This window comes from Triturus cristatus, chromosome 7 (assembly GCF_964204655.1).
Source record: "Triturus cristatus chromosome 7, aTriCri1.1, whole genome shotgun sequence".
Taxonomy (NCBI): domain Eukaryota; kingdom Metazoa; phylum Chordata; class Amphibia; order Caudata; family Salamandridae; genus Triturus; species Triturus cristatus.
The window spans coordinates 721,993,666-722,011,128 of NC_140590.1; the positions used below are offsets into that span (position 1 = coordinate 721,993,666).

General features: G+C 46.8%; 1 protein-coding gene and 1 long non-coding RNA gene across 2 annotated transcripts in view; one reads left to right on the top strand and one right to left on the bottom strand.

Moving 5' to 3' along the window:
- Positions 1–356, bottom strand: part of ENDOV (endonuclease V) — a 202,229-nt gene extending 201,873 nt beyond the window's left edge. Inside the window, exon 1 of the mRNA XM_085617425.1 lies at positions 147–356. Coding sequence (XP_085473551.1) covers positions 147–322 — 176 coding nt within the window. The 5' untranslated portion in view covers positions 323–356. The remainder of the gene's footprint in view (positions 1–146) is intronic.
- The window catches only part of LOC146810425 (uncharacterized), a 40,794-nt gene extending 23,719 nt beyond the window's left edge, over positions 1–17,075 (top strand). Inside the window, exon 2 of the long non-coding RNA XR_014966587.1 lies at positions 16,720–17,075. This is a non-coding gene — a long non-coding RNA (uncharacterized LOC146810425). The remainder of the gene's footprint in view (positions 1–16,719) is intronic.
- The last annotated feature ends 388 nt before the right edge of the window (positions 17,076–17,463 follow it).

The window sequence follows — 17,463 nt, forward strand, 5'->3', positions numbered from 1 at the left end:
TTTAAACTAACACTGGTTTTCCAGAGTCCTACCACTCCAACCTCTTATGCATTCATTGGTTTTCTACAAAAGTTGCTAACACGGACTAGTCTAGTCCTTCTACTTGGCCGTCCCGGTGTCGACTCGTCCTCTTTCAATGTCCATACCTCTCCCACAGAGCCTGGGTTTCACGCCGCAGCTCCTCTTCCTCGTCCCCAGGACCTGGTTCTTGCTCCTCCTGCAGGGATGGCTCATTTTCCTTCCCGCGAATCTCTGGCCCCTCCTCCTCGAGGGTCCTCAGCTTCGCTACTTCAGGGGATTCCTCTACACCTGCACTTTCCATGCCTGACCCTGGTCTAAACACGAGGGGACATTTACTTTTCAGTGTTCCGCGTACGTCACTTCCTGTACACCACATACTCGAATTACGTATTAGTGATGAGCTCCTCTTGCCCTTAAATCTCTACCCGTGTCCACTACCTGCTCTGCTAAGCGTCAGTGCCACACAGCTCTCTCTTATGACTGGACTCACACATAATGCGACCGCTAAGGGTTGCGCAAAGAAACTCGAGAAGAGTTCACGTGAATCGTAGGATTTTGGGACCAGTGACGCCGCTGAAAGTAATTAGCGGGCACCTGATTTATAGATAATACTCGGTTGTTTAAGTGGGATGGAAACATTGGGGGGTCTCTCAAAGGGACGTGGTCGATGTTATTAAGGGCATTGCTCAAAAGCTTGCAAGCTAAAAACCTGCCCTTAGCATATATAGTGTGCCGCCCGACTAGTATTTTGCTGCTTCTGTCATTGCATCCAGATGTATAATACAACGCGTAAAATTACAGCTACAACAAGCCATAACTATTGACTTTGTCAGTGGTAGTGGGTTGCGTAAGATAAATAAACTATAACTTTGGCTTCGTTGTATATAATATTGAAAATGGTTCATGTCTGAAATGATGAGACTGTGAAAGAACTATAACGAGTCTCCTTGACGTCACAGCACAGCACAGGCAGTGAAGGGTGGTACTGCTGCCAAGATTTATTTTTAGGTCTCGTCTGAGCCAGCGCTTTAGCGCTGCTCTGGCGAGACTTATAGTAAGCGAGTTTTGGAAGTGCAAACAGTGGCTTTTCAGGCCTCCAAATACAGAGCATGTGCGCCGGGCGCGCGCACCATTTGGCAGCCTGAAAAGCACTGCCTGATCACTTTCACGGCCGCTTTGATGTCCTCAGTGAGCCGCGTGGCCACTGAGGACATCAAAGTGCACACCATTTGCCACCCCCTTCTTGCTTGTTATTGTCTAGCTAGGTGTCGTCCTTGTTTCCTTTGATCCCTATCTTTCCCTTTCTCAATCTCACCCTCTCCCTGCCTTTTACAACTGTGGCCCGCACCACTGTGCCCGCCCCCACTCCCCCCTCCTACTCCCTCCTCGTTAGCTTCAATATACAAAATAAAATTACCGATAGCAACTGTGAATAATGGGGGTGTTAATCAGCTCGTGGTTCTAAGTGACGTCATAGACAACGCAAGCTTTACTCTCGGCCATTTGATGTCACTCACAGCCTGTCCATGAATAACCTCCTGATATTCACAGTTCTCCAAGTGACGTAACCAGACCTCCTGCCACCCGCGGCGCCCCCGAGTTTGCAGTCTGGTGCAGGTAAGAGCAGGTGGGGGCGACTTGTTCCAGGGCAGGGGGCTACGGGCGACTTGTTCTGGGGGTACGGTGGTAGTTCACAGAAACGACTTGCTCACCTCCTCTGCCCCCAAAAAGAGTGCCCCCCCCTCCAGCTACTGCTACGCCACTGAGTTCTCCTGCTATAATCCTATATGTGACCGTCCTCCCTGGCGCCTAGTGTATTCCGCCACCATCTTGCACATTATCTTTTCCATTCCCTCTTCATAGCTTTTCATGCCTTTCCCGTTAGTCCCTCCTTCTCCCCAACATTCCCTCCGCTTCCTTCCCACCTTTCTTCTTTTCACCCTTGTTCTTTACCATCTTCATTTTCTACTTTCACTTTCGTCTTTCTTGTTCCTCCTCACGCCTGTCCTTCCCTTCTCCTCACTTCTTTTCTTTCCCACTCACAAAGTCCGTAGAGCCTTTCCTTCTTACGCCCCTGCTGCTTCCTTTCCTCTCCCTCGTGTCTCCTCCTGTCTTTCCTCTCTATGCAGCGTTCACCCCTTCCTCGCCTTTCATTTATTCCTTCCTGTTCCTCCAGTTCCCCCTCCCATTTCTCCTCCTTCTGCCATTTTCTTTATCTCCCCTTTCTCTCTTCCCCCTCCATTCCTCCTCTTCCCAATCGTCTGTTCTCCACCTCTTCTCCTTTTCTTTGTCCCCATGTCTATTTTCCTTTATTACTCCCTCCCCTCTCTTCTCTTGCTCCTTGTCCCGCCTTCGCTCCCCGTTATATCCCCCTCCTTCCTTATCTCTCTCCTTCCTTTTCTCCCCTTCAATATTCATCCTTCCCTCCATTTCCTTCATTCCTCTCGCCTTTCCTCCTTTATTCTCCCCGTGTTCTTCCTTCTTTACTTTTCCTCTCCCCGTGTTCTTCCTTCTTTACTTTTCCTCCACCCCATGTTATCCACATTTCCATGCGGGTGTTTGGGGGGGGGGGGGGGAGACACACTGTTAGACATATGCCTTTCGATCCTTGGCGCGTCATCCTTGCCTCCCTCCTCCCTCCCCCCTCCTCTCTGGTTACCTCTTCCGGTTTCACATCCTAGTGTGACTCTTTTGAAAGTCCGGCCCTGATAAGGGAGGCGCCCAAGTCCCCAGTTCCTTCCAGCCCTTGGAAGGGCCGCTTATAGTAACCCCAATAAACACGTGGGTGCTCTAAAGATTTGTGTGTGAGATTTGTCACTTCTGAGGAGGCCCAGGCTTTTAGTGTGGGCCTCTAAGTCAGTCATTTAATAGCAAGCATTAGCAGAGCCAAGGGTTCTGGCTTCAATGTGCTAAAGTATGTAAACATCCTTTCCATACGACTGTGTTGGCACCTTAAAGTCAGACTTATTGGATTTGCCAATGCACGTTTATCAGTGTATGGCGCTCTCTTGCTGGAAAAGAGCTAATCCAAACTCAAATATTACAAAAGTGAGAAATCAAATTAAAAAAAAAATTCCTTTATACAATGCATGCATGGCAAAGAATTTAATGTGTGTCGATTTAGTGCACTTCTGAGATGTGCAATATTCCAACGTGCATTGAATGCAAGCACTCCATAGGAGGCTGGAAAACACCAAACAACCACTCAGAGAGGAGAGAGACATCCTTGGTCCTCTGGGCGGAGCCATAGTGCACTGTTTGTATGTTTGAAAGAAGTGGCACTAATAGGACTGGCAGACAGCTGTGCTGACAAGCCAAACCAACAAGCATTTGCAATGCATTAGGTCTCGCATTTACGCGAGTTTGAGCTATTGACATTGCAAATAACAATGCCTATTGGCATTGTCATTTACAATGCCAATAGCTCAAACTCGCGTAAATGCGAGACCTAATGCATTGCAAATGCTTGTTTACCCTGAGGGTGAGGGCAAAAATGGAGAGCCGGATAGGGACCCCTTTTTAGAATTGCTGGTGCTGAGCACCAGCAGGACCCGGCACACTTAAATCCCTGATAATACTAGAATGAAAGAATTACTTGTCTGTTTTTATAAGGTGGCAACTGTGAGCACCAGCACTCTACTTCTCTTCATTATGATTAGGGCTCCCGGTTTTATGGTATTTATTTTTTTGCCATTTCCGTCTGTATTTATCCATATTTATTTTTTGGGCATTTTTTCTGTATTTATCCATATTTATTTTTGCCACAAGCAAAAGACGACGCTACAGCTAGTATTTTTCCACACTTATTTAAATTGACAATGCACATATGCGCTCGGTTGTTATTGGTCAACATTATACAGTCATCTGAAGACTTTGCCATTTGAAGAATGTCCCAAATATGCTTAAAAGTGCTATGACAAGCCATTTGTCTCAGAGCCTGGCAGTTTCTGTCATCCGCAGAGTGCCACATTTTCTGAACACCATACTGCCCCACTGAGAGAAACTCACACTGCCTTCAGCTACAGCCCAATTGTGCCCGGCTATAAACACCTGGAAACAATTCAGTTCAAATTATGCACTAGACTACAGTTATATGCTGCCTGAAAAAAAAAGTAACAACATACTGGAAAAAAGCAAACACTCATAGGGAATACAACTTAATGCTTTTACACTCATTATTCAGAAATCAATGAGTGTTTTTGCTTGAAAAAAGCAAACAACATGAAAAGAAAAGTAGCGCTTCACTGGCAAACTCTGCATTTGCAATGCAATAGGTCTCGCATTTACGAGGGCTTCAGCTATTGATAATGCAAATACCAATGCCTTTAATTATTGTTTTGGTTTATAAAACATAAATAAGAGGCATTGTTATTTACATTGCCAATAGCTTACACTTGCATAAAAGCCTACACCTATTGCATTGCAAATGCTTGTTATTTTATCTCTCGTTATTCCTAGGTTGCTAAAACGCATTCTCCTTGGGGTCGCGATGGTACAACTAATCAGGGGCAGGTACATCTGGCGTACTCCCCTCTCTCTCTCTCACTACAATTAACTTTCGCGGCCGCAGCACTTGTGTTTCAGTGCTTGTGTTCACAAGACACTGGTGCAAGCTTAAAATGTATAGCGAGAAGCAACTCAAAATCTCTGCCTGTTTCTTGTGTGAAAATGTTTACTCCTTCGTGTGAAAATTTTACATGACAGTGGGAACCCCATTTTCCACAGTTCGTGTAATTCTATGTAACCCTTTGAATCTTGTGATGCTCGGCTTGCATGTCCGAGTGCTCAGACATTTCTTATGGTTTGAGGGTGCGTTTTAATTGCAGTTGTGGGCTAGAGCTGCTGCAGCAACCTAGCCTACAGCCATGTCGAGATTTTAGTGCTGCAAATTAGAGGATCATGTCTCTGAGACAACAATCCGTTTGTAAGTCACATATAGAAGACATGCTCTTGATCGTGAGGGACGGAGTTGATAACTTGAAGCATATTTCTGTCTTTTTAATGAACATGCATCTAAGTGAGCTAACTGTGATCTGTTTGTTGGCTGCATAAAATAAAGATTTGAAGACAGAAAAGGGGTGAAAAACAGGTGTGTTATTTCATCGGCGCTCAGCATCTGATGTGTGCTGCAGGCTTCGCAGTCAGTGGAAGGAGGAAGGCAAGGAATTGAACTCCCTGTAGGAATACATGAATTCTAAACGAGGAGACATGAAACCGAATTGACTAACCTTTTCACGGCGTAGGTATTACATATGCATGGGGAATAATCATAAAGTATGCACTTGTGCAGAGAGTTACATTCACAAAGGTGCAATTTATTGATGTGTATTTGTGTGCATGCTGTACGACAAGTACAGTAGTTGTCCGACATTACTACACATTGATTTTTATTTTATTTTAACACTAATAATGTTCCATTGCTGATACATGCCAGTAATTGTACTGTCTCATAAAATATTGGTATTGGGCATCATCTGAAATTACGCAAGGTGCTCTCACATTCCTTATGTTGTTATCCGATTCTGAGGAGAAATATGCGACGGTTTCCTCCTGTTCACAGCAGGTTGAACATGTCAGTGAATGGTCTAGCGGTGGTCGGGCCATCGGCAGAGTGAAGAGGCAGGGGCTCTAAGGAGGGGCGAAAGAACAACAAAGCCTCATTAAAAAGAAAATGGTCTTTTAAAGTCCTGTGAAGCACTCGGGTGCGGCTGTGTGTGCGCCGGGAAGCTGTCTCAGCCTGGGCTGACACCTCTTAACCGTCTAAGGAGGGGGAGACACCAGATGGTTGGGGGGGGTGATTCTATTGATGTGAATTTAGACCTCACTCGAGGGGCGGGGTGGAGCGGAGCTGGGGCATCAACAATAGAGTTTTGTGTTACTGGAGGCTGGTCTGCAGGAGCAGGTATTAGTATTTTCCCGTTTTTATATATAAATACAGATAAAGGAAAACTTGTTTTCCGTCTGTATTTATATGTAAAAATCCGTTTAAACGGAAAACCGGGAGCCCTAATTATGATGAACAGAGCTTTCATGTGGCTTCTGCATACAATCCATGCTCGAACTTCAAGAGCCAAACATTCAACAATTACACTTCGAGGTAAAACAGGAGAGAGAAAGAGAAGAATTCCACAATGTGAACTCTGAAAACATGGGATCAATCCCAGCTACCCTGGCTGAATAAATTGTGTGATTCTATGTCAGAAACGGAGGCTTTAAGTTATGCTTCTCTTTCTTTACATAAGAAAACACAACAGCCAAACAAAATATTACAATAAGCAAAACTACACTTCCCATAAACCCTTGTAGTCCACTGTAGGAAAGTGGGAATCTGCTTCCATGGTCACCCCCACTTTTTACTGGTGTCATGTTTTTCTGACTAGTCTGACTGGTATCCTGATAATCAGGACCACATTGTCTGTGCCTCTTCCATAAATTGGACATGGTGAGTACTTAGGTACACCCCAGATTGACTACTTATGTACCCTTGTAAGTCCCTAGTATAGGGTACTAAGGTACCCAGTACAAACGTACACCAGGAATCCCCCACTGGCTGAAGCATGTTATTATGCCACCTGTGAGAGACCACTCAAATTGTGACTACAGGCCTGCCATTGCAGCCCATATAAGCTGGTGCTAGCACCACTTACAACAGATATAAGTTTCCTTATAGGTGAGGTCACTGCTCTTAAAAAGTCACCTTTAAGGAAGGTCTTTCAATCCTGAAGGCAGGGTGCTTGGTTATAAGTGTGAGGGTGCCATTGCATGAGCAGGACAACCCTACAATCCATAGAGTCCACTCTGCCGGGTTGTAAGTGCATCAGCCATTACGATACATAGAGTGGCCATGCATCATTACACGATGGCTAACTCTAAACTGGCTGTAACGAACCCTGTTGTGTTTGGTATCAAACATGTGGTTTTGGGGTATGATTCCATGCACTGTCAAGCTCCTTCGGTTGGCCCTCAGTGCGCCCAGGACCAGTCTTCTAGACCCAGACATCAAACTATGGCTGCTGCCGACCAGAGGTACAATTCTGCCCTCCTGCAGCTGAGCCAAGCTCGAGCAGGGGAAGGCAGGACAATAGGTTTCCTGTCACAAGGAGGTGTGACCACCGCCCAGACAGGACTTAGTGTATTGGGCCAGGGTGGGGGTGCTTGCCAGTGCCACTAGACTGCTTTGAAGGGAACATTTGGTGCCTTCCTTTCATACTCCAGTTGAAACCAGTTCAGGGAGCTGTTGGCTCCCACTCTGGCACGAAACTGGACAAAGGACATGGGAGTATCCTCCTCACTGTCCAGCCCCTCCTGTGGGGGGGACCTCTGAATCATCCTAACCCTTTCCTTAGGGTACTTAAGGGCTTACCTGTGGGTGGCTCCTTAGATTTGTCATGGCACAAGATTCAGATTCAAAACCACTTCATCGTCAACCGTCTGGAAATTTTGGACTTCGCCGGACTTCGCTTTGGGAACCGAGACATCAACTGGGAAGACTCCTGCTGCACCTGGTCTCGTTGTCCTGCCAGTCTTCTGCTTCGTCTGTGCATATGCTCCATACAGGTTCTTCTACAGGCCTGTGGCCATCCAAGACACTTGAAGGAATCTCCATTGAAGTGAAGGAGTCACTTCCCTGCATCTGCAGGCACCGCAACAAAGCTGACCGGTCTGTTCCGGACCTCCTACGGACTCTGAAAGGTTCAGCAACACAGGTGGTGGTCCTGCAACTCCCTTGAGGCCTGCACTGTCTTCACAGCAAGTATGAAGCCAGTATTACTCGTCGTAACCACTAGAGCAGTACCCCTGTGCACTGTGTCGACTTGCCATTGCCAAGGCTTGTTGACTCTCTTCACCAGAGATCTTCAGGCTCCAAGAAGCTTCAGCCTCTAGCACCTCTTGCAACTAAGTTTTTTGTCTGCAACGCATCCTCTGCACAGTGGGCCTTCACCCTTTGGTGAGCTGCTGAAGGTCCTCTTGCGACTCCTGTGCCTTCGACCGATGTGTCCTCTTGAGGGTCTTCTTTGGCTCCAGTGGGCTCCCCTGTTTGCTCGGGGCCTGCTCTGACTTATCTGCTCGTGGTGAGTCACTTGGACCTTGCTGGTCCCGACACCGCACCTTTTTAGCATACTATGTTTGTTGCCGTTGCCAAGGCTTGTTTGAGCTCCAGACAGACACCGACTCCCTGGCTCTTGACATCCCATGTAAGACAGCTCATAAACGGCTCCTGGTCTTCCACAACATTGCCTAGCCCGCACAGCTGCAGCTCCAAGGTCACTGCCAACTCTCCTGCATCTCCAACATCGGTGGGCATAGACTCAGTCTTCTCTGCTTGCGGGTACCTCTCATCTTGAATCCACCTTTGGGTTCCACCGGACTGTTTCACCCTCTTCGCCAGCAGCATCTTCACTGAAGTCCTCCATTGAGGTCTACGGCGGTTTCCAACGTCACTTCGCACCTATGCACCCAGCTTCCCTGGTGTAGGTGTCCTGGTTCCCGGAGTATCCACGGGTGGGTGACTCTCCAACCTTCCATCTTCCACAGGGTTTCTTCAGGGTCCTCGTGGAAGGGTCCTTCTTTTTAAAAACTGCAGCTGCGACTTCCCCATTGACTTGTATTGAGCACACGGTTGTGTTCCCACTCTGCACACGGCCTCCGTGAGGTTCCTGGGTACTTACCCTGGTGGTTTCTTGGGTCCCTGGCACTTCTAAGTCTTCTGGGTCCAGTCTTGACTTAGGTCGTGGTTCGCATTTCACTTTATTAGTACATGGTTTGGTCTCCTCCTGGAGACCACTGTCTATTTGCGCTACTTACGTGTTATATTACTAAAGTATTGTATGTATTCTGACTATATCTCCGGGTAGGAGATATTGCAAGGTGTTAATGAGTGTTTGTAATAAATACATATTTTTATAACTACACAGTGGTTCTTTTTCACTTAACCTACACTATATGATTAGTACTGGTAATACAAGCTGTTTTACACTCCTGGACTAAGCCTGAAGGCTGCTCTCCACAGCTACCACTTAGAGAGCTTTCCAAGGTTTTCTAAGACCACTAACATCACTATAAAGGTTGTCTGGATTAGTGCAGTGTGCTACAGTTACATAAGTGAAAACCATATACTAAGCCAGCCTCCTACATCCACTCTCTCCACTAATCACTGGGGTCATGTGTAGTATATACGTCAAAGCAATGATAATTCCTCCTCTTTCTTTGCTGCTGCAGCAGCTGAGCTAAGTCACTTTCTGTATTCTGTTTGGACGTATTGGTTAAGCTTTATGTCAGAAATGTTTTAGATTTATGCAAAATTTGGTATTTATTTTACCACCGACTGTGCCATTCCTCTCACGCAGTCTGTGCCCACGCATGCGCAGTGAGGCCGAATCGGAAATTATTGCCGATTAGTTCATCGCGCTGCACGCAACAAGAGCATCTCTGCCCTTCCACGTCCTGGTAAACGCCTAAGTGGGCAAAAAAGTGGGAACAAGGCTTTGCTTTAGAAGAGCTGCGTGCCCCCTTCACCTATTAAATACTATTTGCTGGCAACAATTTAGGGTCTATTTATTGCCCTGATAATAGTTTCTCTGAACCTTTTTGCACTAGAGTAGGGCTGTCTCGGTCACTTGAACCTCTTCCAGGCCCTCAGTGAAGGTGAGCATGGCATACTACTCTGATGAGGGTGAGGACTATCTTGAGTACACAGAAGTCCCTTATGAGCAGGATATGGTGGGGCATTTAGTGGAGGCACTTGACACTCAAGTGCAGGACTCCATGAACCGAGCCTTGATAAAGGCTTTGCAGCCATTCACCCAACCCCTGGCAGACTTTGGTCGGCGTGAGTTGGTCGGTACAGTAGAGGGCCCTGCAAAACAGGATTTGGCGCTGCACGAGACGTGGTTTGCCCGTGGTACTTCTGCCAAATGTTCCTCTGCCGAGGTCCATTGCCAGTTGGCGCATTTGGACATACATGACCATGAATACAGAAGTATTGATTTTTTTTAACCATCTGGTTTCGCGAATAGCTCCACCTTCATGGCGGAACCCTCCATGTCATCCTCAGATTCACATTCAGATAAGGAAGCTCCTCAGGAGGATTTTGAACCAGACACCAAACTGAAGCGGAAGGCCTAATATGCCTTTGAACAAAAACCTGTTGTTCGATCCAAGAGAAATTATTCACCCTCGCTCCACGGAATGGTTGCCCTGTATGGAGATGGCACACAATGTCCAGGACAACCTTGAACAGGTCTTTGAGCGGAAAGTGCCGAATACGTTGCCCTCGGAGTGCCCACGTCTGTCTCTTCTGGGTAAAGTGGCAGATACACTGGAACTCAACCCTAACATGGCCGTGTTTCTTAAGAAATTCTCCAAAGATTCTAAAAAGGGTTTGAATAGGACCTGGTGGAATGCCAGGACGACCTGCTCGATATTTTCCGTCCCTACTAGATCTGCCAGTTCGAGCTAAAGACAACCAATCCTATGATGATCCTGGCGAGGTCCTGGAGTGGGCACAGACGTCTCGGTTTCTTTTGGGGAACGCCAACATGCCCTTTGTCTACCAAAAGGCGCGGGTCTATTCTTATGCGCATCGATCCTCAACTTGCGGATTCGGCCTCCACAGAGGCGGGCACACTAGCCAACAAATTGTTATTCAGTTACAAGTTCATCAAGGACTTGGAAAAGTATGTGTTGACCTTTTTAGCATTAAACAAGGCACAAATGTCTTAAAAGAAGGTCTTCAACAGAGGTCTTTTTGCCAGGGCCGGACACTATCGTGGCCAAGCACCAGGTTGTGGCTTTCACCAGGCTGCACGTAGATATGTGCCCAGAGGTTGGGGCACCCCTCAACGGTACTCTAACTTCTAACCCACAAGCAATCAAGGTGAGCGATGTTGTGCCCGTCGTCGGGGTTACAGGGGCAGAGACAACACACAGGTGAGCTTAATTCCACAATCAGAGATTATGGTGGGTGGACGGATTAAGTTGTTTTATCGCAATTGGTTGATGATTTCACATGACCCATGGGTATTACAGATGGTCCAAGGTTTTCAACTGGAGTTTTACTCCACCCCACGTCAGGGGAGTCTTCCGTTCCCTCTCTTTTTTCCCCCAAACAGAAGCATCTTTCATAAACAAAGAAGTTCAATCCCTCATAACAAAGTGGGCAGTGATGCAGGGGATTCGTCAGTACAATCTTTTTGGTACACAAAAAGCATCAGGGTTTGTTTCTGTGCTTCTCAACCTAAAGGAATTCAACTCTTGGATTGTGTATCGCTACTTAAAGATGGAGGGCATACATTTATTACGCGATCTTCTACAGGAAGGAGACTGGCTAGAATGCTTTGATCTTAAAGACGCATATGTGGCTGTTCCTATTTTCACCCCCATTGGAGATTTTTACAGTTCCAGTGGCAAAACAGTAGTAAGAGTTCACCACCATGCCCTTCGGCCTCTCTTTGGCCCCATAATGTTTCACCAAGCTTCTTTCACCGGTAGCTCAATTCCTTCGGGAGCAAGGGATATGGCTGATCATTTACCTAGCCGATATTCTCGTCATGACACAGGACAGGGAGACAGTTCTCCTTCATTTACCTTGGACAGGACATCTCTTTCAAGATATGGGGTTTGTCCTCAACAGGGAAATATCGGTCATTGCGCCATCACTGGTATTGGATTTTCTGGGCTTATAAGTGGACTCGGTCCAGGCCCAACTTCTACCCTTACGGAAACAGTTGTCCACCAAGAAGAAGTTGAGGAGAGCCCTTGCCTTTCCGACTATATCCTTGAGGACCCTTGCTCGCCTAGTAGGACTATTGGCTTATTCCATACAAGCAATTTTTCCGAGTCCCCTACATTATCAGGCCCTTCAGCGATTGAAGAATCTATTTCTTTACATCTTCACAAAAGGTCTGTCCTACTAACAGATCTCTTTGACCGAGGAGGTCAAGACGGAAATGTCCTGGTGGCTGGAGCACATGGATGCCTGAATCTTCACTCCCGAAGGAGGTGATCGAATCGGATGCCAGCCGCTGGGGTTGGGGAGCCCCTTGCGGCTCGGTAGAGAGGGCGGGCTGGCGGTCCTTGGAGAAACTATTGCTTCACATCAATTGCCTGGAATTAGTGGCTAGGTCCTTTGCGATTTTTACATTTTCACCACACAAAGAAAGTTGTTGTATCCTATTGAGGATGGACAATGTTTCGGCAGTACGTTACATGAACTGCCTAGGCAGGACTAGGTTGCGTCTTCTGGCGGAGAATGCCAAGGACTTTTGGCTCTATTGCCTCCGGAATTAGATTTAAATGACAGCGGAATACATTCCGGGCTCGTCCAATGTGCGAGCAGATTGGAATTCCTGTTTTCTGCGCGACTCCAGTGATTGGAAATTACATCCCCTGGTGTTTCATCTCTTGAACCTGTGCATGGATCCATGCACAATGTATCTTTTCACCTCACGGCTCAAGACACAGCTTCCACAGTTTTACTGTTGGCCTGACCCTTGAGCACTGAGTTCAGATGCGTTTCTGCAGGATTGGTTGGAAGGTCTTTTGTACGCCTACCCTTCTTTTTCAATGATCTAGAGAGTATTAGAGCAGGTGAGCAGACATATGGCGAAGGTGGTCCTGGTTAACCCTTTTTGGAAAGCCTAATTGTGGTTTCCGTTGGCGATGGAGTAATCCTGCTCCCTTCCGATTCCAAAAAAGACACAACCAGATCTTCTGGCAGATCCGGTGGGCCGTCACCATCCACTAGTGACATGGGGGCTCTTGTGCCTCATGGTGTGGTGACTTTCCAGCAACGTTGGGAAATGCCAGGAGATCCCTCAGATACACTGTTCTTCTCATCCCAATCTTGGGCTCCCTCTACATACAAATTCGTTTGGCGTTGCTGGGTTTCTTGGTGCCGGCAACAGGACATGGATCCCATAACCATATCATTGTGAACTTTCTGTCAGATTTGGCCACACAAGGTTTGGCTTATAGGATGGTGAATAATTTCCGTTCTGCTATTTCCTCCGGTCATCCTCACCTGAATGGTAGGCCCATGAGGGAGCACCCGCTTGTGTGCAAAGTACTAAGAGGAATAAGGATGGTGTTTCCCACGCAACCAATATATTCTACTTTACAGAATATAGATGTTATTCTGTGTTTTCTCAGAGCCAAACCGGCTAATTAAGATCTTACACATGAGCAATAATCAACAAAGCTTACTTTATTGTTGTGTCTCATATCCTGTAGGAGGGTTTTGGATGTTCGAGCCTTGGATTTAGCAGGTAGAGTGTTTAATCCCTCGGGGGTGTCTTTTTCCATATCTAAACATACTAAGACTGATTCAAGATGCATTGTTTACCCGGCATTTCCTCATCATCCTAAACTATGTGTTTGAAATGTTATGAAGACAATACTCGTGAATTACATAATAATCAAGCAAGACGTTTATGTATTTCTTTGCAGAAACCTTTCTGATCGGTGTCCTCCGCAACTTTGGCCCGATGGGTCAGGTGGATTCTGGCAGAAACCGGAATTAATGTGTCTCGTTTTGGAACGCATTTTGTGAGGGGAACTATGGCCTCCAAAGCCTTTCCCACTGGTTCTTGTCTTGAGGACATTACAGCTGCGGCAGACTGATCTGATTCAACTTTTACAGTGTTTTATCACAAACCAGTCACGGATGTTGCATCTAATATTGTAGCACAACTTTAAACTAGCATAATCCAAAACATCTGTTCCTGACTGTAGGAGAGTAGGATCTGCACTTGTGTTGCCCCCACTTTTTTTCTGATGTATACACTGGTTTCTGGCTATAGTCTGGCTGGGTCCCTGCTAATCAGGGCCCCAGTCTACCTGATCTCTCTAAACAACTTGATGTGCATACTAGATGCACTAGTGATTGGATACTGTGGTACCTTGTGAGCCCCTAGTATATGGTACCTTAGGTACCTAGGGCATTGGTACTTCACAGGCCTACCAGGGGCTGCAGCATGTATTATGCCACCCCTGGGAAGCATTCTCAATCTGACACCACAGGCCTGCTACTGCAGCCTGTGTGAGGTAGTGTTAGCACTCCTCACTGAGGTATAGGTTTCTATATCTCACCATACACACACATATGAACCTATCAGTCACCCCTATGGTAGGCCCCATCAATCCCAAGGGCAGGGTGCGTGGTTTACTATGTGAGGGGGTGCTTCTGCCTGAGCAGGACCCCTCTGCAGCTAGCAGAGTCTATTCTCTGCTGCTGTTTGTGGATGCGGTTAAACCATATACTCTTAAGTGCATTATAACCTCCCGGTTAATGCTAACTTTGGAATGACTGCATCAAAACATGTCGTGTTTGGTGTCAAACGTTTTGGAATCATACCCCCACACCAGTAACTGGTGTGGGAGTATGATCCCACCCTACTAGAGGGGACGACATGTACCCACTGTACCAAATGGTAGAAATCTTCTAAAGCCCTGGCATCACAAAATGGATGCCACCAGCACAGACACCGGGCTGCCCTCCTGCTGCTGACCGAAACTCGCAGTGGAGGGAGCTCAACAAAGGGTTTCCTGTCACAGGGAGGTGTCACAACCTTCCAGACAGGATTTAGTGTATTGGAGCTGGGTGGGTGCACTCTTAGAGTGCCTTTAAAGTCCTGCACTGGGGGAGCAGTAGGCTCCTCTGTGCATATGCCAGCTCAAACCGGTTCAGGGGCCTCTGCCCCTGTCCTGGCGCGAAACTGGACAAAGGGAAGTGGGTGTAACCACCCCCTACCCTGGCCCTCCTAGAGGAGTGGCCATAGAGCTAGTCCCTCCCATCTTTACAGTATAAGATACCAAACATTGCCAATGCAATTCAGATTACACCTGGACGACGTTCTACAAAGAAGAATCCGGTTCCTTCAACGTTCTACTACCTTTAGAAGACCGAAGGATCTCCCTTGGAGCCAAGGAGTGGCTCCCCTGCTTTGCAGGCACCTTAAGGACTGAACAACGGTTGCAAACTTTACCGCTCCCGCCGGAGCCCGAAGTCCCTGCGTCCCCTGAAGTCGATTTCCTGACCTCTCTACGGCCATTTTGAGTCCCCAGCGAAGCTGTGGCGTCTGGACCCCACGAGTGACGAGGAACGACAATACCAAGGAACCGTGCACTGATTTCGAGTGCAAGCCCTGAACGACGAACTACAAACCTGTGCTTTGGACCACTTAATGTCCAAGTCCCGAGCAGGTACTGAACCAAAGATCAGCGGCCTACCCCGTCCCGAGTGACCGTGGGCTGTTGCTGAAGCTTACCTGCAAAGGCGTCTCCGCGGTTGCTTGCCCGTTGGCTAGTAGCCCTCCTGAAGACATCCTCAACTATTCCAAGGGCTGGCCTGGTTGCTCTGGGCCTACCCTCACTTACCCTCGCTGGGTAAGCCCCTCGGACCTTGCTGGTCTGAGCCGTCCACAATCTTCACTCTACCCGAGACTTGCAGTTGCCAAGGTTTGTTGGCTCCAATCCGAGGGCCGACACCGCCAACAGCTGCAGACGTCGTGGGACCCTCCAACTCCAGCTGCTGATCGTCATCGATCCCTCCTGGACGACGTGGGCGAAGAGACAAAACACCATCAGCGACGAAAGCGACGCGACAGTTGTGGTCATCTATCCTGAAGGCCACCGGTCACTGGCAAGTGACTCTGAACTCTGTCCCCTCAATTTCTAGGTCGCCTGCAACTCCAATCCATCGTTGGAACCGAACGGACACCTCTCTCGACGACACAAGCAGCAAGAACACCTCGATTCCCATTGAAATCAGCATCGCCACCCGACACCAAAGGACACCTGTGCACCCGGACTCCCTGGGTGAGGTAACTCTGGCATTACGGTGCCCAAGTCTGCATTGGCTATCGAAATACTTACCCTGTAAGTTGTGTGCTTGTTGTCCACTCAGAAGTGCCCTAGAACTTTAAAATACAAATCGCAACATTTTTGCATTGAAGTCTATGAGAAACTCGCGTGCGTGTTTAGACACTGCACGCGCCTCCTGTGGGCTGGTTACTTACCTGAACACACTACAGCAGTGAAGCCCCAGCGATTCCCAAGGCCCTAGGCCTCTTCATTTTGCTTGTCGAATTTGTTATACCATTTACTTAGTATATGGTTTGGTACGCCCCTAGGGCTACAGTGATTTATGTGCTTAATTTATTGAGAAATGTTGATCTTTTGAATGTTTACCTGGGACTAATCTCATAAAGAGATTAGTAGAGTATATTTAGTAATAAATACAGATATATTCCATATATATACCTGTGTGGTGTCCTTTCATTTGGTAATTCAAGAGATTATAAGGTAAAACAAGCTGCTTTACATTCCTCAGAGACTTAGCCTGAAGGCTGCTCTCCACAGCTACCACTAGGATAGCTTTCTTTTAAAAGGTTGTCTTTAAACCTATCTACCAAGAGTCGAATTGGACTGGTGCAAGGTGGCCACTAGAACTAGTGACCAGCATATGCCAGGCCAACTTCTCACACTGACACAGAATAAAAAAAATGTCTAGCTATTGCGTCAAGAATTTTCAGTTCTATAAAGGACACAGAGGTGAGGATTATCTCACCCAGGGATCGCATTTGTTACTTTTGTTTAGTGCTATTATGACTACTATTGAGATGTTATGTTTTCCCGTCCTTGGTGATGAAAGTTACAAAAATAGCAGATACCGTGCTACTTCTCTTCTTCTCTTTCCAGGGGCAGATACCAAGGCGACCTGAGACGACCTGTTTCTTAATTTCCAGTGTTTTTTGTTTATCGAAGGAGAAGAGTTCCCTTTGCTGTTTCTATGGTTGCCGAGTTCGGCTTACGAGTCCTGGTTCTTCGAGGGTTCAAGATTGGAGTTCGAGTTTGCAATGACTTTTGAAATGATTTGTAAAGATTAATGACAAAGAAAGAAGAGGAATTATTGTGACTTTGGCTTATATACTACACATGACCCCAGTGATTGGTGGAAAGAGTGGACTACAGGGGTTCATGGGAAGTGTAGTTTTTCTTATTGTAATGTTTTGATTGGCTGCTCTGTTTTCTTTAGTAAAGAAAGAGAAGTATAATCCTCGCCTCCGTGTCCTTAATAGAATTGAACATTTTTGACATGATAGCTAGGAATATTTTTTTCCTAGGCAAATACTTTGTTTCACCATTACTCCTTTTTCTTCATTACTGTATATGAGATCATCTTGAAATACCTGAGTTTACGATGTGAGCTGTACAAAAAACAATCTTGTGCTTGATTTACTAGATTGTAGTGTCTTTCTAAGAATATTAAATATATAGTTACAACAGGGCACACATGAGATTTGGCTTTCTTTTTAGTTCACAAATCGCATTTCCATGGGGTGGGTGAGGGGGAGGGGGAGGAGATGTTTTAAGTTCATGCTTAAAAACCATCACTTTTAGTACATGCCTCAATGCAGTGGTATAATCTGGAGTACAATAATA